We start from the raw sequence: 25,737 nt of genomic DNA, 5'->3' as shown, positions 1-25,737 counted from the left end.
TCATTTCTATTTTACATGACAAATTGGGCATGAAAAATATTTCTGCAAGATGGGTGCCGCGTTTGCTCACAGTCGACAATAAACGCAATAGGGTGGTGGCCTCTAAAGCCCTGTTGTCGCTCATGCAACGCAATCCGGATGAATTTTTTCGTCGCTTTGTGACTGTAGATGAAACATGGATACACCACTATACTCCCGAGACGAAAGAACAGTCAAAGCAGTGGATTGCAAAGGCAAACCATGTCCAAAGAAGGCGAAAACCGTAAAATCAGCTGGTAAGGTTATGGCTACTGTATTTTGGGATGCACGTGAAATTATTTGGAAAAAGGAAAAAAAATAACAGGGGATTATTATGCATCTTTATTGGACCAGCTAAAAAACAAAATTGAAGAAAAACAGCCTCATTTAAACAGGAAAAAAATCCTCTTTCATCAGGACAATGCCCGTGTTCACACATGTTTACGATCAATGGCTAAAATTGAAGAATTGAAGTTCGAATTGGTCGACCACCCACCGTATTCGCCAGATTTAGCCCCCAGTGACTTTTTCCTTTTCCCAAACTTAAAAAAATGGCTAAGTGGACAACGTTTTTTTTCAAATGAAGAAGTCATCGATCGGACAAATGCTTATTTTGAGGACCTTCCGAAAACTTATTTTTCTGACGGTTTAAAAAATATTGAGAAACGTCTAACCAAGTGTATTGAGCTCCAAGGAGATTATGTTGAGAAATAAAAAAAAAATACAAAAATAAAAACTGTTTTAATGCTTTTTTCTAAGGAATTATTGACCCACCCTCGTATTATGCTATCAGTTGGAATTACATGTGATTTACAATGTCAGTCAAAACTGATTTATGAATACTTTTCTATTTTATTTTTCATATTTCATATATTACTTTCAAGATTAAGGGTGAAAATAGAAAAATGCAACTTATTCACGGAAATTTTTATTTATATTTTTGTATTTCAATAATAATTAGATAAACACAACGATTGGCAGCGAACTTGTTATTGATATAATAATTTTGAGATTGTTTTTTTTTTATTGATCGATTGTTCTGTGATAACTGAACATATTGCGTCGCCATTACTAGATCATAGCAGCAGTGAAGAATTAGAAAAAAAACCATCACAAAACAATGCAAGTATGTGTATCTCCTTTATTTACATTATCCAGTGTGTAATAAACAACTTTTAGTTACTGTGTCAATTATTACAAGAAATATATATTCATATGCAATAAATTATAACAGGTATGGCATATTATTTATTCGCTATTAATATCAAATACCTTGATAATAATTTAGTGCACACGCCAAGTCTTAGAATGCAGGCGGTATATAAAAATGAATGTGTCGCATGAATTTGAAATCCACTTTCATTCATTTTTAAAAGCTGAAAGTTTCTTTTTAGCGTCTTCGGCAAAAAATTTACTTTCGCAAGTCAGCACATTTTATTAAGGTATTTGTTAATGCTATTGTGACGTATGTTAAAATTAATAATAAATTAAAATACGCACGAAAAGACGGTCAAGATGCAAATTGAATGTTTCACTTCAATCGAGTAATTTCCTGTGGAATTTTTTTCGGCAAGTTTTTCAAGCAATCAGTGTCCAACAAAAAAGATGGATGAGTAAGTACATGATTTATAAATAAATATTATTAGTTTATCTTAACAATTTATTGTTCGTCATGCAATGTTTCTTTTAAAAATCCTCCACTAGGCTGCTGCGGAATCCTTCCAAACAATTTTGCGTCATCGATTATAATATAAAACAGAGCATAGCCTAAATTAATAAACTATGCCTACCTGTTTACTTTTATATAAATTCAATGGCAATGTGTTGTCAGCTGTTCCGATGACATGCGATATTTACCATTAAAAACAATTGAAAAGCCGTCAGCGTAACAATCTGCCATCATAATATAAACCAGACTTAAATTAATACTATTTTAAACGGCACAATATTTTTTATACATTTTCACTGCGTTATTGAAAACTTTCCCTATCTAAATCACTGATGTACCGACAGCAGCGCCTTTATCCGATCGCTTCACATCTGTCAGCATTCACATACGTTGGGGGAATTTAAGCACACGGTCACAACGAATTATCGGTTCAAGTGACTGTACGATAATGACTAGCGTACCGAAAAGGTTACACAGTTCATGTGGAAGATCACTTTGCACGTTAAATCATTTCCGTGTGACAACGTCGACTGGTCAAACTTAAAGCACGATCATTATTCATTACTGTCCTTTTTAAAACCACAATAATTATGTTGCGCGTCAGATAAAAATATGACTATTTTGTAATGGAGATAGGTATGCTGACGAAGGATGAATTCGCTTCAGATGAACATATCAACGGAGCACTGCTAAAGGCGTATCCTTTTATTACACAAACGTTTCCTTTCTTTCACAAACACACTTCTTGTTCAATATTATCAGTTATAAAAAAGATGTATAAAAAAATTCTAAATTAAAGCATTTTCAATTAAGTATTATTAACTAGGTATCAATAATTTATTGTTATTATTAATTTAGCTGTATTTCGTTTTATTGTGAAATGGCTAACAAGCGGTAGAGTATGACAACGAGTTATTGTACCGCTTCACGGGGATGCCGCTGTGCAAATTAGTCCGATGCGCTCTCGATGAGTCTCCCTCCCTCCATCCGTTTCGAATGGTCAATAACCGAATTAGGAACTGATCAATTTATCGTTATAGTAGATTAACAATTAATTCGTATCAAAATAAAGGACTTACTTTAAGGATACGGATACTTATTCTGATGATAATTAATATTGTTAAGTTCAAATTTACACACAATCTTATATTCTTTTGGGGGAAAAATGTGACAAAATGAAAACTATTATAATAAATAATAATTCAAAATTAAAAATAATTATATCAATTTATTGATCTCGGTTTATACAGATTATATTCACAATTGAGGTATTCTTGTTTACGATCGGTCTTCGCCACAATCTGACACTTTCTTCGTGGCCCTCGGGAAACCGTCGCTCCTCGATAGTCAGCTCTACGCGGTCACATAATCGGTTTTTTGACACGTGAGGGGAGTGCAACGCTATCGCGAAACAATGGAGCGATCGGAATAAAATCCACAGCGACATCGAGCGGGGCAAACGAATCGCAAACATTACAGAACCCTGGCACGCGTCAACACGACACGACCGGCAGACCCTCGCGTGTCGAACGCGACCGCGCCCGGCCGTCCCGGCGCGCGCAATAAAAGATACAAAACAAGTTTATCAAGATCGTGACCGACTGCTAAAACTTATCCTGGAAGAGGAAGAGGTTGTTTGTGGCGGCCACGGCAATGATGTTCTCGGTGGGGTGCCACGCTGTGTGCAGAATCTTCTTGTTGAAGTCCAGGCAGTCTACGCTGATCTCATCCTTCTTCCGCTTGTTTCCGGTGCAGACTTTGCGCGGGCGGAGCACGGTTCGCGGTTTGGCCACCTCCCGTGACGCCTCCAGCGCTACCTCCTTCTTGGTGGTACGGTCAAACACCCTGAAGAAGTTGTTGTATGAGCCCGTCATCACAGCCGAGTCCGATCCGTTCCAGCAGCACTCGAACTTGTCAAAGATGCAATCGTTCTCATACAGGGAACACAGCTTCGCCCGAAGATACTCGTGCACCTAAAACATTCATTTTGATGAATGAGAAACATATTTAAATGCATTTGCACCAAGGCATTAACAAAAACAAACCATAAGTGCGAGTGAGAAAGCATTTGGCATGCTTATATTTTCCACAATATGCGTTAGGAGTAAGATAGAATTTCTACGGCTGAATTAAATATTTTTTGTACACGTCGCCGGTAAATATTGGTTCGAATGACTCCATTCATTCAAAAACTGCGAGCATGTATTATTGAAATTTATTGTTTTTGTGTTAAATATAAAGTTAGTGGTAATTATTTTTAGTTAATTTAGTAGAAACTATGGTTAACTATGTTGTGTTTAAATTTGGTAGCCGTACTGAGAAGCAACATGATATACAACATAGATAAGCAACAGGTATAATGTTTCATAGTTAAGTTAATAATAATAAAATTGAGATTTCACTATGCTTTATACGCAAGGCTTCATATAGCTGAACAATACACACTCTTTATATTATCACCTAGAATTACTATGTGTTTTAATACAATTATTAAATTACTACGAACATGACACACAGTAGAACCGCAATTATTCAAACTGGGATGAAAGTACTAAAGATAATAATAAATTCAGAGTCATAACAAAATCTATTTTAAATAACAATTATGGAATAACCCCTCCCCTTTCCATTCCTTTTTTTTTTTTAAATACATCTTTTTGAAGTAAAACTTTTTTTAATCATGCATTCTTCTTAGATCAAATTGCAAACAAAATTATAAAGTGTATGATGAATATTTTATGAATGACTACTCACGGGATAAGTCTCCACGGGCTTGGTCTCCATGTGAAGGTCCCAAACTTTGACAGACAAGTAATCTCTGGTGATGATGTATCTACCGGAATTACTCAATTTAACATCGCTAATGCTGGAGATGATTTCTGAGAAGAAACTTCGGCTGGCCGGGTCTTCGGGCTCTTCGAATAATTTGGCGTGCCGGTCGCACAGCGCCGCCGCTCTCATGTCACATAATCTAATTGTACCTGTGACAAAATACTTGTTTCAGTAAGAAAAATTAAAACCAATTTAATAAATCTGGAAAGTATTTGAAACTCTTTTTCCCTTTGAACAGTACCAAGATGAAAATTTCATTCCTTATTAAGAAAATAACATAAATAAAAATTTAAGAATCTAAATCTTTCTATACTGTTGTTTATAAAATGGTTGACCTATTTACAGTGTCATAAGCCCAAGCCAAAAAAATTCAAGCATGATAAAAAAATTAAACAAAACTTTGACATCTTTTAAATTCAATAAGTACACCAAGTATAGTAAAATCCCATTAATTCGAAATCGACAGAACTGAAAATCTAAAAATAATATGTTTCAACAAACTAGTAGAAATCTAGCTATAAATTTAAGGGGGTTTTACTGTAGTAACAATATTTAAGTGCAAATGCCAACACGCAAATAGATGAAGTACGATTCTTCTAAAGTGAATGCAACAACGGCTCAAAGCAATATCAACGAGATACAACTATTATAGAGTATCACTTGGTTCATTTGAATTCTGATAATTTGAAATTCGGGATATTTCAAAATTCCTATCAATTTTAGTCACAGAGATCTTTGTACACAAAAAGTTCGTTATAAATCTTGACGAGGGTTCTATGGCTAAATTTAATTGGAAAATGAATCACAAGCGAAAAGATTGTAAGATATACCTTTACTACTAGAATAAACAAAAAGGTTGCACTCAGTGGGGTGGAACTCGGCGGCCGTGATAACCTCAGTGAGCTCCTCCATGTTGGCGGGTTTGATGTCCACGATGTTGAAGCTCTGGTCGGTGATGTCCAGGTGCCAGAGATTCACTCGCAAGTCGTCCGCACTCAGGTACGTCTCTTGGTCACTGTTCACGCTGATACTGTTTATGTGGTATGTGTGGGCGTTGGCGAATATGCGTCTGGAAAATATTACCATACAGTTTAGGTTACATACATACCCCACTATTTTGCAATATTTTCCGAAAACTAGTAAGGATGATTCTGGGTTCGGAATCCATTTTCCAATGACAGCTAAGCCAGTAGACTTATGTGCAAATGATTATAAAAATCTAATTGATTTAATCAGTGACTGATTTAACACAAAAATACAAAGATTAGCCATTAAAGTGTCAAAACTATTATTGTTTTACTTTGTATAAGTTATTGGAAATACAGTGGAATTTGGTTATTACGATCACAGAAATAGCGAGATCTCGGATGTAATAAGGAAACATTCGTTAACTTAATGACTTTCTCCATACATTTATTCACTTTAATAACGAGTTACTTCTCGGGTATACCGAGCAAAACTGTTGTGTGTCGATCGTTTAAAAATGACATTTTCGACCCTAAGCAATAAAATCCGACCGGGCAGTTAACTAGACGGATGCCGCTGGGATCGGATTACGTGTATGACACTAGTTAACCCGGCACCTGCCTCAAAAATCGTATGACGCACCATAACTACGCATGAATTTCATTATCGTCTTTGTTCTATACTAAAAAAAGCAATAAAAAATATGTCACAGCTCCAGTCGAGAACCCAAAGCCATTAAGATAATTTCGACACACTAAAAAACCGTAATAAATCAGTTATAATATCAGAAACACTCGAACAAACGAATGCTATCCAAATTTGAAAGAACTTACCGAAGTCGCCATTTTGTAGCAAATAGTTAGAGCTCTGCGCGGTGTGTAATATTTCGACACTTGTGCATACGTTCCCACGAATCGAGCGTTACTAATTTTCAAGTGCATATCGATAAATCACATATTAATGTCTTCGGGTTGAGTCGTAAACAAATATAAAGGGGACCCTTTTAATATATTTAAACTACACAAACACTTCACTTATTGAATATTATTGATAAATTAACACGAACTCACATATTTAAAAAAAAAACAAATACAATAATAAACCTATTTTAAAATTCTTTAGATGTGTGATATATTTTAAAGCAAGGTGACAGACATAACGCAACATCACACGTTGGGCACATATAGCGAGAGAGTTTTGTTTTTTTCGGTTTATTTTTAGAATTCCCGCATACGAAACATCTTCTTCTAGGCTTATCGGTATTTTGTGTCGGTAAAATGTATTCTGGCAAATGTCCCGTTGCACTTTTGGGCAATAATCGTACGGGATTATCGCTAGTTGACGCTGTCGGCTTAGGCAGGGGTGCATTTGAAATTCTCACACAATATTTGTCCACTAGTTGTTTTATTACACAGAGTTGAAAATCGCCCAATGTTTTTTTGTCAGATTTAATAAATTTATATAAATAAAAAGCATTTAATAAATATAAGTCGATCATGTGGAATGCGACCTTTTTATACCACTTGATCGATTTTCTCATACACGACAAGTTGCTAAGCATCATGTCGGACTTATCTACCGTACCCATATTTTTGTTATAATCTATAACACATTTTGGTTTTTCAATGTTTTCGCCAGTTCTATAGTTCACTTTTCCCGTTGGTCCAAATGATGCATCGTGGAGGGTGGATAGCATGTGAACATCCCTCCTATCGTGCCATTTCAGAGCCAAAAGTGGACTATTGTACTTAGCCTCGGTATCTCCCTTTTTCAGTTTGCTGAACTCTGGCATATCTTTACGATTTTTTCTCACTGTACCGCAAGCATTCGTTTTGTGAGAGTGAAGGTATTTAAAGAGCGCCGGACTCGAATACCAGTTATCACACCATAAGGTGTGACCTTTCCCGATATAGTCTTTCATTAGCGTTGTCACTACCGCACCGGAAATACCGAGATTTTCATTGTCTTGTATGTCAGTCCCTTCCCCACAATAAATTATAAAGTCAATAATATATCCTGTCATTACGTCACACATCACAAACATTTTTATTCCAAATCGATGTCTTTTGGAAGGAATGAATTGTTTAAAAATTAATCTACCCTTAAACACGATTATGCTCTCATCTATGCAAAGATTCTGATACGGTATCATCGTTTCCCTAAAAATTGTTCTTGTGTGTTCTAACAGTAATCTAATTTTAGCTAGTCTATCATTTGAGGCGGTCACACTAGGATCAGAAAAATGAAGCATTTGTAAAATAAGTTGGTATCGATTTCTAGCCATTATTTTCCCAAAAATGTCTGCATGCAGGTAAGGATCGGTACTTCAATGTTCCTCTATCGACGTGTGCTTATTTCGAGTCATCAGCATTGATATGGCAAAAAATGTATACAACTCCGGCACTGACGTGTCTGTCCAATTGTGTGACCGCGATTTCGGTCCGAGGTCTCCCGCACCGCACTGTACGAATGGTTAAAAAATGTATTCGTTTGGTTCACTATTTCCGACATTATATTTTTATTCAAAAAATGTTCAAAGAAAAGACATTCGGGAGAGGATTCGTCCAAGTCGTTCGATGTCACGCCAGATCGACAATCATTGAATTCGTGAACTATTGGAATATACGGACCAGTTCTCTATGACCGCAAAAATTCAATTGACTCGTCAGAGTCCGTATCGTCAACATCATGATCAGTCTCATGTTGTTCCAATTCCTCTTCCGACATGTCATAATCTGAGTCCAATTCCTCATTAGTACGCACATTTTCTTCCTCCATATTTACGCACTATAAAACTATGAAATGTTTTTAAAATGTTTAACTACAGTATTAAGAAACGCCAAATCACAGAAACCATTAAACTCACACACCATAGTTATTGATATCAGTATTAATTTTCACATTCACTAAAATGGGACACGGTAGACAGTACAAAAAGTATTTTAAAAATCGCGATAAAATAAAATCATACGTTCAATAGTTAATCATGCCAGTTTTAATGTGATAAGTACACCAGACAGCAAAAAAAGTATTTATCAACGATTGCGGTAAATATTCAACTTGTATGCGATAAATACAATCCCGCGCAATGGCCCGCTCGGTTGAAAGTCTGTCGTATACTGCGCAGACGCGGCGCGCAGTTCAAACTGATTTCTGTCGACCGGCAAAACTTGGCCGTACGAATTGGTTCGAAACTTTGGTGATTATTTTATATTTAGAACCAATGCTTTTAAAATATGTCATAGGTGGCAGGAGAAGGACAAATCAGGCCAAATTTACGTGAAAAAATCAGTCCTGTATGATAAATATGGACGCGGTGGCATCGATTTATACACATGCGCATTGCGAATTTGGCCGATTTGTACAAGGTGTGTGACATCGGCGCCGGCCGGGTTAAGTGTCTAAGTAGGTACCTAATTGGTGCTTTCGCTGACAACATTGAAAAAGTATCCGTGTATATGGTTGAAATTGCATGTAAAAAATCCAAGCTTTGTGAAGTCAGTAGGTACCTACCAGCGCTGGTGGCTCAACACTTCATTACACTAAACAACTTCTTTTGTAGTTTATGAATGCCATGATTGTTTCGGGGATTTTTACGATGGTTTTCAGATTTTTTTTGTTCTACGATTAAATAGAATGTGGTGCTAAAAATGTTATATAACAATATAATGAGTAATGCTTATAACGAGCAAATTCAGTTTGTCCCATCTTCCTCGTAATAACCAAGTTCGACTGTTATTTATAAAAAATAAAGTATGCACAAACAGCATAAATGCAAATATTTTTATATTATCAATTCACAATATCCTTCAATGCAAATGAACCTGGTCTAGGGACTATGTGGTACAAAAAATTCTTGAGACTACCCGGGAACGTCGAATTATCCATGCAAAGTACATTCGTGGGTATTCTGCGAATACCCACTAAATACTAGTTTTGAGATAATCGAGTTTGAAAGTTTGGACGGTCTTAACTTTTTATATATATATAAAAGGCAAATTCCTTTCTGCGATATTGCTTTGAGTATGACTTAGTGCAGTTTCGCACGCAGAATTTTGTGAATATAGCCTGAGAATGAGAGAAGCAAATGCACTAAGTCCATTTAGTGCTTTTTCTCTGAATAGATGTATGTCTTTTTGACTTATAACATAAATTATCTTCGCCAGTTTTATAGATATGACTGTGTGTGTTTTTGTAGACTATAGAGCGTACTCTTAATAAGATTACCTCATCATTAAGTCAAAACAGCAAAATTTTGACTTAGTGCTTTTTCGCAGAATACCCACGATATACTGGTATTCGAAAATCATTTAAGTTATAAATATAAAAGAAAAGAAAAAAACGGCGCTCCTTCATTAACCCTGATAATAGAAAGTATACGGTACATATTTTATTTGACCATGTTTATGCCATCTAATTTAGGTCCCTATGTATTTTGACAATGACACCATTGAAAGTTATGGTACAAACCTAGGTGCTGCTTCAACCATGAGGTCCATGGGGCGAACAGTGGGAACTTTAAGACGTGTTATGTGTGAAGGGTCTCTACTGGCCCCGCTCTCTTCTCGCGTATTGTAACCTGTCACCCGTTTGTCTCTTTCTGATACCTGAAACATGCAAATTACAACTATTTCAGCAATATATCAATATCGGTGACGATAAGAGCCCACAATATTAACATTCATAAAAAAATAAGCTGAAAAACTACTATTATGAAGGGAATAATATATTTGGATTACAACACTTGATAGCGATTCCAATTTTTTTTAGTATGGTTGATTCGGTGGAACTATGGAAATATTATTATTCCCGGCGTATGGGCCTTCTGCGTCTGCGCAGTAGCAACCTGCCGGTAAAAAAACGAACTACGTTTTGTCAAAATAGTCGCTAGCTTGTGGCTTCTCAGCGAATGGAAAGTTTTGTGTGTAATCATCAAATCGCAGTAGCTGAATCGCCCGCTTTTAAATTCGCCAACAAACAGCTCGTAAAGAAGCTCAATGTAATTGACGATTAACTATCATATTTATGAGCTTTATATCTAAAGGATTTTTTTAAACATCTTTGGTTTGAAGTGATTTCAGATTGTTCAAAATTTAATAAAATAACAGTGCAGTATGCTTAAACGTAGTGCAAAATATAAATAAATGCATCAGAAAGTTTGAATGAATGTTAAATAAATAATACAGTAAACTTAACCGTATATTAGCATTCATGTCATTCAACAATAAGAATTGGAGCCCACAGGAGAGCCCCTGACGGGACAAATAAAAGCCTGACAAAGAACTCATCCAAGTACACATATAAACCAGATACATAGATGAATGGATGCATATACTGTTACAATACCGTATAGAGTTACCCAAGGGGTATACAAAGAAGAGTGATATGGCTTTACAAAATGGCTGATTTACTTACACGAGAATATCATTTTATAATTAACTGCAAACAATATTTATTAACCAGATTCAATTTTCTTTTGTCGATAATATATACATAGCAACCCAAAGTTTTGGAAACATTACACCCTCTATTCCCAAGCATGAATAATTGAAGGTGAGATATTTTTACCCTTGACAATTGGAGTAAGACAACTGCGCCAAATAAAAACACCATATATGCCAAACCCCTCTGCCAGATGGAACCTTCTTTGGTCTCCCTATCAAAATTCCTGTAGAAACTTCCATTTTGACGTAGGTGTCATTTTTCTGTGTAACATATACAAGAAACTTTTCACGGTTTGTTGAAATTTAATAGACACAGGACAGGGAACTGTTTTACCTTACTTTCGTATCTTTAGGCTCTATCTATAAACTGTAAAGAAGAAAGTTCTCTTCAACACATTTGCTACACGCCAATGGGTTAAATAGTTAAATTCGGGACAGCCGAAGAGTTCAAAATCAATTATTGGTTTATATAATTCTTTTACGCAGTGAAAATCCAGAGGAAAGAAAAAGAACTAATCAACAAAAGGTATGAAACAACGTCTTAACAGTGAACTATGAAACTTACCTTCCATAATTTTATAGTCTTATCATTAGTCGAGAGGAGGAAATGACTTTGATTCTTCCTCTTGAGCCATCTAATCTTATTAATTTTTTCTTCTATTTCAAGTGATTTGAGGTAATCAAATTCAGGTTCGTGGGATTGAAATGTCGAGTATACATTGTATTCACCACGCCTAGGCACACATACTTTAGAGCCAGGGTCTCTCTGGAATCAAAATAAATCGTAAAATTAATCAAACATTCAAATGCATCATAGGTACTCCACTGCCCCCAGACTGTTTTTTTTTTAGCATGAGCATATATATGAAAAAAAAAGGTAGTGGCGCGCACATTTTTTGCAAAGAAATTTTGATAATTTTGTGGTTTCGGGGTAAAAGTGCATAAGTCAGTTTGATTGCAGCTGAGATAATCGGTTTTGAAATTAATCAGTTTGAATAAGTAATTTTACTAAGAGTTAAAATTTTTTTTCTCAATTTAAGGTATTTCTACAAATTAAAATTTAATATTTTTTTTATATAATAATTATTTTCTTACATGTGACAAAATCTATGAGACACAAAAAAAGTTCTGTTCAAAAACAATTCTTTAAATACAATGGCATTAAAATCTCATTGTAAAAATGCGACTTAAGAACTTTTACCCTGCAAAAACAGAATTTACTAGACAGAAGCAATATAATATAAACTCAATATGGTTGAGTGTGCATTGTTTAAAGATTTGTAATATTCAGCCCTTCTCCGGATTGTTGTGTTATCCTGAAATCGTCATTTTGAGATAATAGCAATTATACACAACAACTAATATGACACATGCTCTGCGTCACTACGCCAATAGAATGGTGTCAGACTCTTATGGCAGTCCAGACGACTCATTTAGGTGTTGGTATCGTTACTTTCAATTGACACTAACACCGTTCCAAAATGATTTCATTATCGCCGTAATGCCAGAAAAATCTGTCGTTCCTCTACCATCTATTGTCGCGATTAAATAATGATTTTTGGCTGATATGGCACGTCATTTGAACTGAATTTACTGAAAACCAGTATTATCGTGATAATTACTCTTTTCTTGAGAAGGGTTCGATTATTATACTTGACAAATACATTAAATCCACGCAGACAGTCCTCAAGAAATCATGGTAAAAGTCTAAACCAGTCTAAATCACAATCTTGTTACAGTAATTAAAGTTACAAAAAAGAACCCGTATGAACTTTGAATCACTATTTTCGTGGATTATTATATTAAGTGGAGGCGGTGTAGGAGCCTAGTGGAGCCTATCATAACAATTTTTTTATGAGGAATGGTTGTCATTGACTATTTGCTTAACCCCTTCTTATTACATTTTTTTTATTCATATGAAGGATTCAGATTATTATATTTTTTATAATATTGATTATACAGTGAGGTTTGATTTTTTTCACAACTTTCATGGAGACTTTTTTATCATCAAAAATCGTAATTTGCCCATCTTCAGTTTGGATGGGTCCTAATGTTTTACGAATTGTGTATGAAACACATCCGTGTGAATTAAGCTATCTTATCAATAAAAAAATTATTGATTTTGTGGTTAGTGTTATTCGCTAACATGGTTCCAGATTCAGTTGGGTAAATTGCCAACAGTACTCATAAAAAAAAAGTATTTTCAAAATACATCTGCAGTTTAGGGTCATATTCTTTGTGGAAGTGGAGCAATCCACATTAGCATTATTTGAAACGAAAGCATTACCTGGAATATGACGACACGCCCGCCTTTGTCCCCAGTTGCAAGGAGTTCCCCGTCGTGATTGAACTCTACGCAGCTGATGAGATCCGCTTCGCTCACATCCTCTTCCAGAGTTCCCTTCACCTGGCTGAAGCACCACGACGTGTCGCCCCCATTGCCTGCGCACAATCAATACCCACGTTACCTTCGAATCCTCTCTCATTACATTATGACCAGTTCAAGCAATGTCGTCACATATATTTTTTATACTACACGATTAATTGTCTTACCTATGATAGGAAATAATTTAGTTTTGTGTATTGTATTGTATGACATCAAAATTTATAATTGATATCTAGCCTTTTTAAATGAAAAATTATGTTTTCATTTTGTTATAAAATCTAGAGCAGATAAGACTAACACAATTTCCAAGATAAAGAATAAAAGATAGTGTGTACACACATTTTTGAATGTGTTACGATATAATTAATAGCTCATGCAGAATATTTATTTTTTTTTGTTGTCAAATAATGAAACCTAAGTTAATCTCATCTCTCGCAAAATGAAATTATTATGTTTCCTCACAAATACATTATCATAAATATGGAATTGAACTGGTAAAACTGAAATCCAATAGCAATAGTGATAAAACTATTTAAAAATGATTTACGGATTACATCATGACTCCAAAATGAATCATTTTAGTGTTTTGAACAAATAATTGTATAACAATAAATAATTCACAAAAATTTAGTATTGTGAATTAACCAAAATTCGACAATAAAGTATTGTGAAGCAAAGTATGTAGAATCTATCAGATTGCATATAAAGAAAAAATCTAAAATACACAACATTGGAAAGCTATTTACATCTAGATACTTCTCTGCAAAAAGTGTTATATGAACAAGGAATGAATTTACATAAATAGTAGTTATTCTATTATATATTTTGGACAGATCAAAATATATTATGAATCTTGCGTTTCAGAAGAATTTTTAATCTGAAATGGATAAATTAATATCGATCGGTCGCTCATGGTTGTTAAAAGCCATATCAAAAATAATTTTTACATGAATCAATTGCAATAATTTAGTAAAAGCCACAAAATGCAAAATGTAATTACACTCGCACAATTGAATAGGCAAGTAGCATAACAAATTATATTCAAGCGTTTGAATTTAATATCTACGGTTAGGTAAAAACAGAAAAACTTTTAGCAGGGTAGTATCAGTATGAAATATATAAAATATATTTATTATAAATAAGTACTTATATAAAATATAAATATATTTGAATTGTACATTTCAAGTGTTTTTAATATAATCAGGATATTTAAAGAAAATAATTAGATTTTAAAAAATACAAAAAATTCACACTGTTATTGAGAAAATACCAAAATATTAACTTAGTTTTGCGGTGTTATTATTAATGGAAGAAAATGGGTGCTTTTATAATTCAGAATTAGTTATAAATACAAAATTTAAGTCATGCAACTGATAATTTAAAATTTATTATGCCCGGCCCCCACAAGTGCACTTTTAATAAATATAAATACCTACAGGCAATCGGTACAAACTACAACAATGTTGTATTACCGATTAAAGTTAACAAAGACTCTTGAATACGTATTTAAGAAAATACTTTTAGAAAACCATTGGAGTACGAGGATAATAATGTACAGATACCTTTTTAATATGCTATGTTATGCAGGTATACCATAGATTTAAAATTTCGCAAGTTCAATCTATTTAGAACTAGCTATGGCCCACGACCCTGTCTGCATGAAATACGGAAATAAAAAACAAATTGTGTTGATTTTTTTCAAATCAATGAGATGGACAACCGTTGGATCTAGGCGCGTGCACTTATAATCGCACCTAACTCCACCGCTGCTATCTGACCACCTTACCTATGTTCGAGAAGTTTTAATCAGTCAATCGGAATCTTTTCAAATATCAAGATGAAACTCTAGTAAAATGGTGCCAACAATGTAGTCTAGTAGTTTTCAATTATAACGGAACAGAGGGGCAGGCGAGAAAAAACTATATTTTGTGCTTAGGTATTATGGAAATAGTAAAAAGATTAAAACAGTCAGTGTTGCCAACTGTACTATAATAAAATTATAGTACAATACTATAATTGTGAAGGATTCAAGACGAAAAATGTTCCTGTACTATACTGAAAAAAGCAAATATTTTCGAAATCATATACAAACGCTTCAATTCTATTATTAGTAAACACAGACTAAGTAATCCTGGAATTAAATAGTAGAGGATCATAATATGGATGATTACCAAACCACAAAATATTAATTTTCTTGCATTATCCAATAATAAGTTGTTATAAAATAATAATTCGTATATACATATTATTATACATGATTGATTATCTTCAAAGATGTAAAATATCCGCACAAACAAGTCAAGTCAACTTTAGCTGTGTTACTAATACATTTATTTTCAGAATAAATTTTGGGTGCACTAGGTCAAGTCAAGGTTAGTCACCTTGTTGTTTGTCTATCACAACGGCAGGAACAACAGAGCAAATAGTAAGCATCTAATTGTAAATATGTATGGAAGGACACTCGGGGGAAATTGATATTTACTGGTCGGCTTACATTATGCATATCATTGTTTGCTAGAAGCACACTATTTAATGGAGATCTATTAGAGTAAGGTCGGAATGGAGATTAGGGTCATTCAGTGTGAGCGGCGGGCGGGATGGATTCAGATCATGTAAAATGATTTATTGACATGAAAAGTGAATCCCACGTGTTTCGCATCAAATGTAAACATCATGCCAAATTGTTTCGCTCTCAAACAGATAATTTTCATATAAGTATGTAAGAGATTGAAAGGCGGGTTGTGTGGTTGCCAATATTTAAAAAATTGGCTAGAAAGCAATAGCTCTAAAGCTTATTACCACATAGCAGTGCCTGATGATTAATATTGTATTTGTTACTGTACTGGGTATTACAAGCAATATATTGTGCATTATAAGATATGTATTACATATATTCTCTCAGCATCACATTCGCTGAAGATAAGGCAAGATATCGTAAGAGACAGAGATTAATTTTTAGAAAGCATTGTTTATTTGTCGCTCTTTCTAGGGAGTTTACTAAGAGAGATCATCACAAACACCCACACTCAATAGTCATGACCAGAATCACGGCCAATTCAATGAAGGCCAAACACAAAGATTCGTGCCAAAACTTGATAGGCCTATTTCATAACTGTCAAAATCAAATTGTTCCCAATTGTTACTGAAAATCAATAAATTAACCAGATTTTCTGTATTATTATTATTATATCACATCTTTTGAAGCACAAATTAAGACCATCATAGAAACTACTAATTTGGTAATTGTTGCTCAAAATGTAAATCAAGTAAAAAATGCCTCTTCTCTCTCTCTTCTGGGTGAGGTTGTAACAAGGTTTAATTCATGAATGAGGATAAATATGGGATAAACTAAAACAAGTCTTAAAGAATATGTTATATTCAATAATTATGTCCTTATCATAAAGTAATAAATTGAATCTAGCTTCGAATCATTCGCCCATGGCGACTAGCTTTCACATTTCTATGTTATTAATCAGTTCTGTGCTTTATATACATTGTAAGCAACCATTCAATAACTACAAATAGACCTATGGAGTTTCGGTGCAGCCTGGTATGAAGGTGCCAGAATTCAAATAATTTTAATCTCATGGGATTCCTGACCTTCACGATCATAGGCCTACGGAGTTTCGGCGCAGAACTGGCATGAAAGATAGGCTGTGCCAAAATCTAACTAATTTTAAGCTATTGAGATTCCTGCCCTTCGTGATCTTTCATCTTCTACATGCTAAATTGTGAGATCTGTCAACTTAACCATGATATCCAGCTTATTATAATCAATGGAAAGTCAGTAATCCATTTCGGCAAATTATATTAGGAACCCTCATTGGCTATTCAAACCATTGCATTTAATGAGTATCTGAATAAATCAATAAGGACCTATGCCTTGAGAAGTGTTTAGCATTAACAAAACACGGAATAGGTACATGTTCTAATCAAAAATGTCAACAATACTCGGTAAGCAAGCAGATAAGTTTTAATTAGCTCTATATATCTAATAAGTTGAAACATGTGTAAGCATTTACATTAGCAATAGATGTTGCGTAAGGTAACCATATAATAAGGCAAGCCAGAAATCTTTGGTGAGTGGCGATGTATTTTAATGACAAATTCAGTCATGAAATCGAAAGACTTTTTCAGATGTATTAATATAATAGATAAAAATAAAAAAGTGAATCATCACTTCCGCATCCCACACAGGGTGGAAGTTATATTAATATACTCTAAGATACTGTATATTAGCCATTCGCCCAACCCATTGAAATCCAACCCACATCAATAGCTTCACAGGGCCTCCACTTAACAGCGGGGCAGGGATGGGATAAATAAAATCTTTTATTTGAGTGATTAAATAGCAATCAATATAAACAATTATCAGCAATTTGGATCCTCATTGAATATAAAAGATATCCCTGTGTTTGTACTATAAATAAATGCCGTCATGTGTTTTGACTAAGATTATAATAAATTTTGGCACATGGTGAATGTTTTACTCAGTGAGATCATAAATAAATTTCATCTCAATAAAAAGATTTTTTGAAAGACTCCTTCGCACCTTGCAATGCAAAGTTAAAAATAATCGCAAATCTAAAAATCACAAACCATTTTACCAAAGTGAGAAACTGCGAATTGCAGTTTTGTAATGAATTCACGTTTCTTAATATAGCTTCAGTGTACTTAAATACATCAGGTATTTTATCTATTAGTGCTATATTCTGAATAAGGATTGAGTCAATGAATTATAAGCAGTCCTGATATAAACATCCATAATAATACTGCCACAGTAATATGCTGCACTTTGGAATAGATGCAAAGAAGCAAAAAAAAACTATCTAAGAATAGTAATGTGTATAATATCACAAAAACAATAGATTCGGTCTAGATATCATACATAACATATTATTAAAATTCTAAGATAAAATATTTTACAGGTTTTCAGTGTACAGAAAAAGCCAGATGCCTTTACAAAAAGAGTGAAATCACATTAGTACAGTTAAATTAGATAAGGTCAAAGATAGTTGTATTTATTTTATACATCAAACAACACTCACATGTAAAAATTTAATGGGAGATAATATATCATAAAAAAGCCTTGGCATAAAAAGAAGCATTAAAAAAATGTTTCAACTGTCAATTACAAAAAGATCTTTTTGTATAAGTCTGGAAAACTTGCACGGGCTACGTCTTTACAACTAGGTACTCTTTATTTATTAACTATATATAATACACTGATGGTAAATTCGATCAACAAATTATTGCTTGGGGTAACATTCTTTAAGAGTAAATTTTTCGTCGCAGCTATCACCCTCGATGGTCCAACGTAACTGACTTCCAATATTTTTGACAGGTGGGAGTTAGTGTTGTAAAAAACCAGAAAATGAAATTAATTATAAACAAAAATAAGCTTAGTGCGAAAATAAATGTTTATTTCTTCATGTAAAGTATATTTTTGTTTTTATTTAAATTTTTTGTTTTAAAGACCTCCTGTGAAAAAGTTTGAATCTCTATCTACGTCAATGTTAGACCACCGCATAATATTACTTGCAGTAGCTGAGATATACCCATCTAAAGATAGGATATTTTAATTTCTACCTAAAACCTTAGCTAAATATCTTTCCAGGCCATCATACTCAAAAGGTCAGAAGGCAATTAGTAACGGTATATTATTGTTTTGAATATGGCTATTTTCAGTGGGAAAACAACAGAAGATTTTCTTTCATTCTAGTACACTACCGAAATGCCAAGAACACAAATGTGTGAATAATACTTAATGTAAAAGAAAAGTAATTACAAGAGAACACTGCAATAGACAAGTAACCAGTAAGGCTATTTCCAACTTTTAGCTGGAAGAAAATATATATCGGAAAACAATTACTTAATAGGTTCTATAATCAAAAGTGACATGAAAATTGAACGAAAACTTCATCTAACAATACTAAGTACAATATTCTAACAGCTACAAGTGGTGTTCCAGTGTAGATTGCAGTTGCCCAGTCGAGTTTCTCTAAAATTTTCAGGCAATCTTAGCCTCTGATGCATATACCACGGAAGATCTTTTCTCCTGATCATCTTAAATGTAGTTTTGTTGAACTGTTATCCTCATATATTGATATGAACACTACACGAAATGTCACCATGCTACATGTAATACAATCACACCTGTTTCACCCCAATAAGTATGGGGATTACACATTTAAATTTATGAACAGACAATAATTGTTGTCAACAGTTCTTATCCTGTCATTAGATGAACACGGTGTTCACTGACATCTATACTAAGCAATACTGGATGAGTTTTCAAACCCAAAGAATGGAAATACAAAGAATAGGTTTCCTACAATGTTACTACATCACATTTCTATGCAACAAAAGTTATATGATACTCCACTATATTACAAAAGAATGAGTGTATAGAAATTGTTTAAAGTAACATAAGTGAAGATTAACACTTTGAAAAAACACCTATGTGCCTTACCTAAACAAAAATAAGTATATTATGTGGGTACATGAATACCTACCTATACATTACATGTCAGTGTGAGAGAATTGAACACAATATTATATGATCGTAAAATATCATTACTAACTAATAACTAAATGTTTTATTATCGTGAAATATGTGTCCATAAACGTAATCCTAATACTCAACTCATGTCATTACAATTAATAGATATGAGATAACTAATACCTACGTATAAACTAAAAAAATCCGCCAAAATAAGATTGTTATTTTAGATAATGTTAGTAGTCAAAATTTTCTATTTATGTATCGAAGAAGTCAACTGAAGATCATGTCAAGACACAATTCAAACAATTTCGTGCTAAATTACAAGCGGTGCCGACTAAAGCCGCATAAAGTCAACGCAGGTTAGTATTGACAAGCCAGTTTTTAAACACATTTGACATGAAGATTGCAATGCAATTAAAATGTGAATAATAAGTAAACGTCAAACGAACAGAGGGGCATCGTTTTGCGGGCAGATTTATATAATTCGGGGGGAGGGAATCGGTTATTTTTCAAAAATGATCGGGGCAGGGCAGAGCGATTGAATATTTTACAGTTCTAACCAAAAAAAGTGCGCAATAACCACAAGAGAGAAACTTTACAACAAAATCACGCATAAAAAGACGAAATTCAACACCAATATGAATTTTGTGCATTTACCGTCTGCGTTTGAGCGATAAAACATCCTTGAAATTTGCAATTCCAAAACCCGAGGTCGCCCTTGACAAACGGGCGCTAAAAGTCACCACTTACCGGCCATGACAAAGCCCAGCACAAAAACTTAACAAGTTCAATGTTTTTTGATCACAATTAACTAGTTTCTATGTTAAAAAACAGCACCGCCGCACGGATGATTTCCGATTCGAAACATTTCACCCGAATATTTGAGAAAAGCAATGGCGTTCGCTATTAGTACATAACATCACAGTCAAGTCTGACGTCAAGGTAGCTACAGCTACCCGCGGTACGTACTACGTCGGTAAAACAGGTGGTTACTGGTTTGCGTGTATGGTAATATGTTTTTGGCTATTCTATCGCCTGGCTAGTATTGCACTGCACTGGTGCACTCTATCGGGTGTTGCAAATATTTTCGCGTGTCATAAAACGAACTTGCTCAGTCGGTATCATTTGGAAAAATACGAAATTATTATGGCGCGTATTATCAAAATACTATTATTAGTATTGATGACATTAGCGTTATTCTTTTACCACTCTTATCGCTCTCGTAAAAATATGTACATATCCATGTTTTTTTCCGACTGAATGTTTTACATAATCCGCGCTTAATCATTTTTTAAATTACGATTATGAGCAATAATGAGATTACTTCGACACACTACAAGAAATAATTTTATGACACTGCATGCTTTTATTAAATTAAGTACATAACAAATTAGATTATAATGTTATAGAGATTAACTTGATGTTGAACTAGTAGGTATAGGTAGGTACCTCCATACTTCACCAGTAGAAATCCATCAATAGTAAGTTTTCATGTTTTTTTTTAACTTGACGAGGTACCTATATTATTTGAGGCGTCTATTTTTCCAACTCTAATTCATCATAATAATATGGTCAAAAACCGGTCAAATTAGGACGAAAAAAATGTTAATAAATGCTAATATGTCCAATTTTATATTGATTGTAATGACCGATCCAATAATAAAAATGGGCGTTATACTAATTTAATTTGAAAATGCAATACTTCCTAACATAGTAACATTAATGAAAAGGAACTAACGTTAAATAAACTCGTTTACCACAAAAATATTGAATTGTGGATACCTACATCGGTGTTTCATAATAATATGTCATGAGTTTTTTGAACAATCTGGCCTACGAGAAACTATATACCTATCTCCAGACCACTGACTGGGTCGGGGTGCAGCATATTCAATTACTCGGTGCACCATGGACAGCCTGGTTGATTGAAAATCTTTTTAATACTTCACTTATGGATAATAACAATTTGTAGGATATAACAATAATTATTCATTACGCAATCACACTATTCCAATTTGTCGGTATCCAGACTTAGAATCCAAAATTACGGATTAGCTCTGATCGTATAAACATGTACGGATATAAAGATTTTAATATTATAAATCTTCTTCGTTTTCGCGTCCTTCACTGATAACGAACGTCCCTCTTTCTACGAATGTCGCTAGTCGTCTCTCCAGCCCCGTAGACAGGAGCCAAGAGACTGCATGTAATCGGACACTCGTGTGGGCGACCTCCTCCTCTACATCGACTTTCGGTATTTCCGATGATGATAAACCTATCCAAATTATTATTTTCCCTCCTGGCTATGAGACCAGAGAATTGCAAAAGTTTTTGAAGAAATTTGGAGAGTCGGCCTTTCGCGTTTATTTTTTTTCAGAATGAAGATTTGTCCTCTTTGCCATTCATGGAAACATTACCAGGTGCTTCCAACACCACAACCTCCAAGGCATCAATAATACGTATTACATTTTCTTTTATGACCCCAAGTCTAACATCATATAGGAACAGGCTCGGCCAAGTGAACTTTGGTCCAATTTTTTATGGCACTACTTTTTCATATTTTGGCCAAGCCTGTCAATACTCCCTTTACGATACCTATTTAGTGAACAATCCCCCTTTCGCAACCTTCGGGGTTTGTAATGCAAGTCAAAATAATTGGGTGAATATTGAGCAACTGACAATTTCGAATTAATAGTTATGATTTTAATTTTGTATTCGTTTCTGTCAGGGGTTGGGAAAACCCGGTTCGCAAGCCACATATTGCGACTGAAGAAAGTGACTCGAGCTTATCCCATATTTCTCCACACTCGATAATTAAACCATGTTACAGCACTCACCCAGAAGACAACCCACAACCCACATCCCATTATCTTTGTGTTCCCTGATCTCGCCATTGCTCTTTTCACAGTATTTTTTTTAAATATAGAAATAGTTATGTTTAGAATTGACGATGTACGCACTCTCAATATATCTACATACTGTAAACTGGAAAGTTTTAAATAAATGTAAGGGGAAATGTGTTATTTCGAAAATCAGTATTTTCGCGGTTTTTCCGCTACTGACAAAATCCGACGCGCTTTGGGTCCTTAGCTAAAAAAATATCTAATACCTATTATACATTATTAGTTTTCATATAGCTATTGTAATATTTTCACTCACTTTGTTTATTTTTGTTGGTAACTGCAGAATTGAGGATGAGGCCCAACCTGGAGAGACTAGCCTGTCTCATGACATGAGGGAAACCTCTTCTCGGTGGAGACGGGACTGGTGCCAAGGCACTCATTGTGTCTTTCCACACTTCGTACTGCCCTGAGGAATAAAAAAAATATTTAAAATAACCATCTCATAATAGGTAGATACAAAATATTTTCATTGGCCAGTAACCAGCGACTTTGTAAAAAATAATATACCTAATGTGAAATGTAGGTACCTACATAGTATGTACATGCATATTAAACGACTACATGCGACATTGGTATAATTAAAAAAAAATAGTTCGAAACTATTTTTACATCACATTTTTAGTCCAAACATTGGATTACATTGAATGGATTCCTGTATATAAAATGTTATTATTTTCATACCAGTATATAGGTATTTGAATAATTTTGCCTGGCTTATCCTCCTCCAAACTACTAAAAACATTAATACACCTAAATAATTATGAAAAACTAATCTTGGAATAGTAACACATAATAGATTATTTAAAACAAAACCTCGCTTACAGAAATTGAAAATAGTTTTAGGTGTAGAATTTACAATATTCACATTATAATAATAACTTTGAAATCGATTTTTTCAGCATGGTCACCGATGTAGGTACTTGTAGTCGTTCAATCCTCAGCGACTCGATCATCATACAGATACAAGTGATGCCATGAAAACACAAAATCGTAAATAATTTGTCCGGTCATAGTTTTTCTTATATTCCATATATCTCTAAAACTGACTTTTTGACTTATATGTAGGTACATAATTGCAGTGACGTCCCTAGGCAAACTGCCGCACTTAGACAGACTATTTCATATGTTTTAGTCTCAAATTGAATGCAAGGTTTTTAGATGCATACCTACCTATTTTATTATCTTAAACTCTTGAACAGACAAATGCAACGAAAATCTCCAAAAACATGGCATACATAATTTATTATCATCTATTGACGTTTAGAGCATTTTTACGAAACCTACTCTCTATCAGCGCTCTTTTAGGTACATGGAGTTCTGTGGTGCCGAAAAGTAGGCGACCGTATCGTCTGCTTTATGGAAAACCGCCACTGCTTTCAATAGTTGTAATAATCATATTCGTTCCTTCGTTTACCGCCACTAAACAACGTGTGACCTACATACCATCACGGGACGTCACTGCATAATTGTTTGATATGGTGGCAATTAAATAATATGAAATGATGATTTGATAGGTATATAAGTATTAAAACAAAACAAAGAAGAAAAGTATAGACTGACAACTATAATTTGAGGCGCAACCTTGTCGCGATGTGAGTATTGCCGGTGTATCGCAAGATATTAGTTTCAAAATCCACCGCACCTCAAGTTATAGTGATCAGTCTCTAGAATCAGTTCACTATTATAAAAAAATACGAGTATAATATCTGCTTCTTGCTTTCTATACTAAATAGTAAACATACTATACTTATAAGTATTTTTAACGTACTGTATTCAAATAAAAAATATGTACTTATTAATAAATTTGAGTAGCAATAACTATACAAACAATATCAGACCAGGAGTGTATAAAAGAGCACTGATTCTTAGAAAACTTAAAAGTGTCTAGATACCTTGCCATTTGAACGGGTAATATTTCATTCTGCGTAGATAATTATTACAAATTTTTAATAAAAACTTATTTAGTATTTTTATCAAGTTTTATAATAAACTTTCGAAAAAGTCATACTATGCACTGAGTCCTGTCCTGTATTTTCGATTCGGGAAAGGACAACTTTTTATTTGATAAACGTATGCGATTCACTTTTTTGTTAACAACTACAGTTTTTCTTATTGTTTTTGTATGATACATCACTAGGTAATCAATTAATCAAGTAATTAAAAAATACAAAAATGTTTTTTTCCGACGTAATGTCCCTCTGCGTATGTAGGTTAAGTATTACACCTGAAAAACAAGTTGATTATTAAAAAAAAAAAAAAAACAATTAGAAATGTAGGCACTGTCCAATCACGCTAAGGACATGGGCATATTAAGATAATATGTAAGAATTAAGTAAGTTTAAAATATAGGAAACTATACATTCCATACACCAAAAAGAATTACTGATAAAAAACCATGACATGGTTTGATTAAATTGATAATACCACCACATCCACAAAATTAATCATAATAATTATTTGGTTTGATAATTTTCTTCAGTTTAACGTATATTTTACTAAATAATCGGTCAACACTTTATTTAATTAACTGAATCTAGTGTTCCCTCTAAACTGTACAAAGAGAGATACGACAAATGTAGTTACATATTTTAAAATAATCTTAATTGATGAATTAATTAAAGCTCTATATTTTGTAAAATTATAAATAGGTACGAATGGCCGTCTATGGAAAGTTGGATCTAGCAACTCTATGCCATCTCAAGATTAGCAGTTTTCATATTTATGTCTACAATATCATCGTACTAGAATTTTTTAAAGTGCACATGCGGATTTTTGCGCGCACATTCAACATAAAACTAACAGGAACATTGGTTATAAAATATATTAGATAAAAATCACATAAATTGAATATTAAGATTTATTATTAGGTATGTACTTTTCACATGGTTTAGCGACTTTTCGCGAGATAAATATGCGCACTTTCCGTTGTTGAGAAAATTACTGAAAACATGACACTGCCAGTCGACTTCCGACAGTATTGAACAGGTTGACAGTAATGTTAGCAACGTTGACTC

General features: G+C 33.9%; 1 protein-coding gene across 3 annotated transcripts; it reads right to left on the bottom strand.

Moving 5' to 3' along the window:
* Positions 1-2,896: 2,896 nt before the first annotated feature.
* Positions 2,897-25,737, bottom strand: tws (protein phosphatase 2 regulatory subunit tws). 3 transcript variants are annotated; one of them, XM_085953808.1, is made up of 9 exons: positions 25,599-25,737; positions 24,616-24,947; positions 22,980-23,129; positions 13,217-13,371; positions 11,495-11,695; positions 9,956-10,092; positions 5,350-5,588; positions 4,442-4,668; positions 2,897-3,660 (listed from the first exon to the last, which is right to left on the bottom strand). In XM_085953808.1, the coding sequence occupies exons 2-9, from the start codon at positions 24,641-24,643 to the stop codon at positions 3,292-3,294; spliced, it is 1,506 nt and encodes a 501-aa protein (XP_085809934.1). In that variant the 5' UTR covers positions 24,644-24,947; positions 25,599-25,737; the 3' UTR covers positions 2,897-3,291. The 3 variants fall into 3 exon arrangements, with proteins under 3 accessions (XP_085809934.1, XP_085809935.1, XP_085809936.1); XM_085953809.1 differs by lacking the exons at positions 22,980-23,129; positions 24,616-24,947; positions 25,599-25,737 and adding an exon at positions 20,478-20,753; XM_085953810.1 differs by lacking the exons at positions 22,980-23,129; positions 24,616-24,947; positions 25,599-25,737 and adding an exon at positions 20,571-20,753.

The sequence above is a fragment of the Rhyacophila brunnea genome, unplaced genomic scaffold, assembly GCF_057557595.1.
Source record: "Rhyacophila brunnea isolate RB1 unplaced genomic scaffold, BYU_Rbru_1.0 scaffold_4, whole genome shotgun sequence".
NCBI classification, from domain to species: Eukaryota; Metazoa; Arthropoda; class Insecta; order Trichoptera; family Rhyacophilidae; genus Rhyacophila; species Rhyacophila brunnea.
Note: the sequence above shows the minus strand (reverse complement) of the source record. Positions and strands in the feature narration are given on the sequence as shown.

What these genes read in the sequence shown, in the direction of transcription:
- tws (XM_085953808.1), bottom strand. Translation starts at nt 24,643, where the DNA reads ATGAAATATTACCCGTTCAAATGGCAAG. An exon ending in TTACCCGTTCAAATGGCAAG is followed by an intron (nt 23,130 to 24,615) that starts GTATCTAGACAC and finishes TTTATTCCTCAG; the next exon opens with GGCAGTACGAAGTGTGGAAA. An exon ending in TGTTTATTCTAGTAGTAAAG is followed by an intron (nt 4,669 to 5,349) that starts GTATATCTTACA and finishes ATTTTGTCACAG; the next exon opens with GTACAATTAGATTATGTGAC.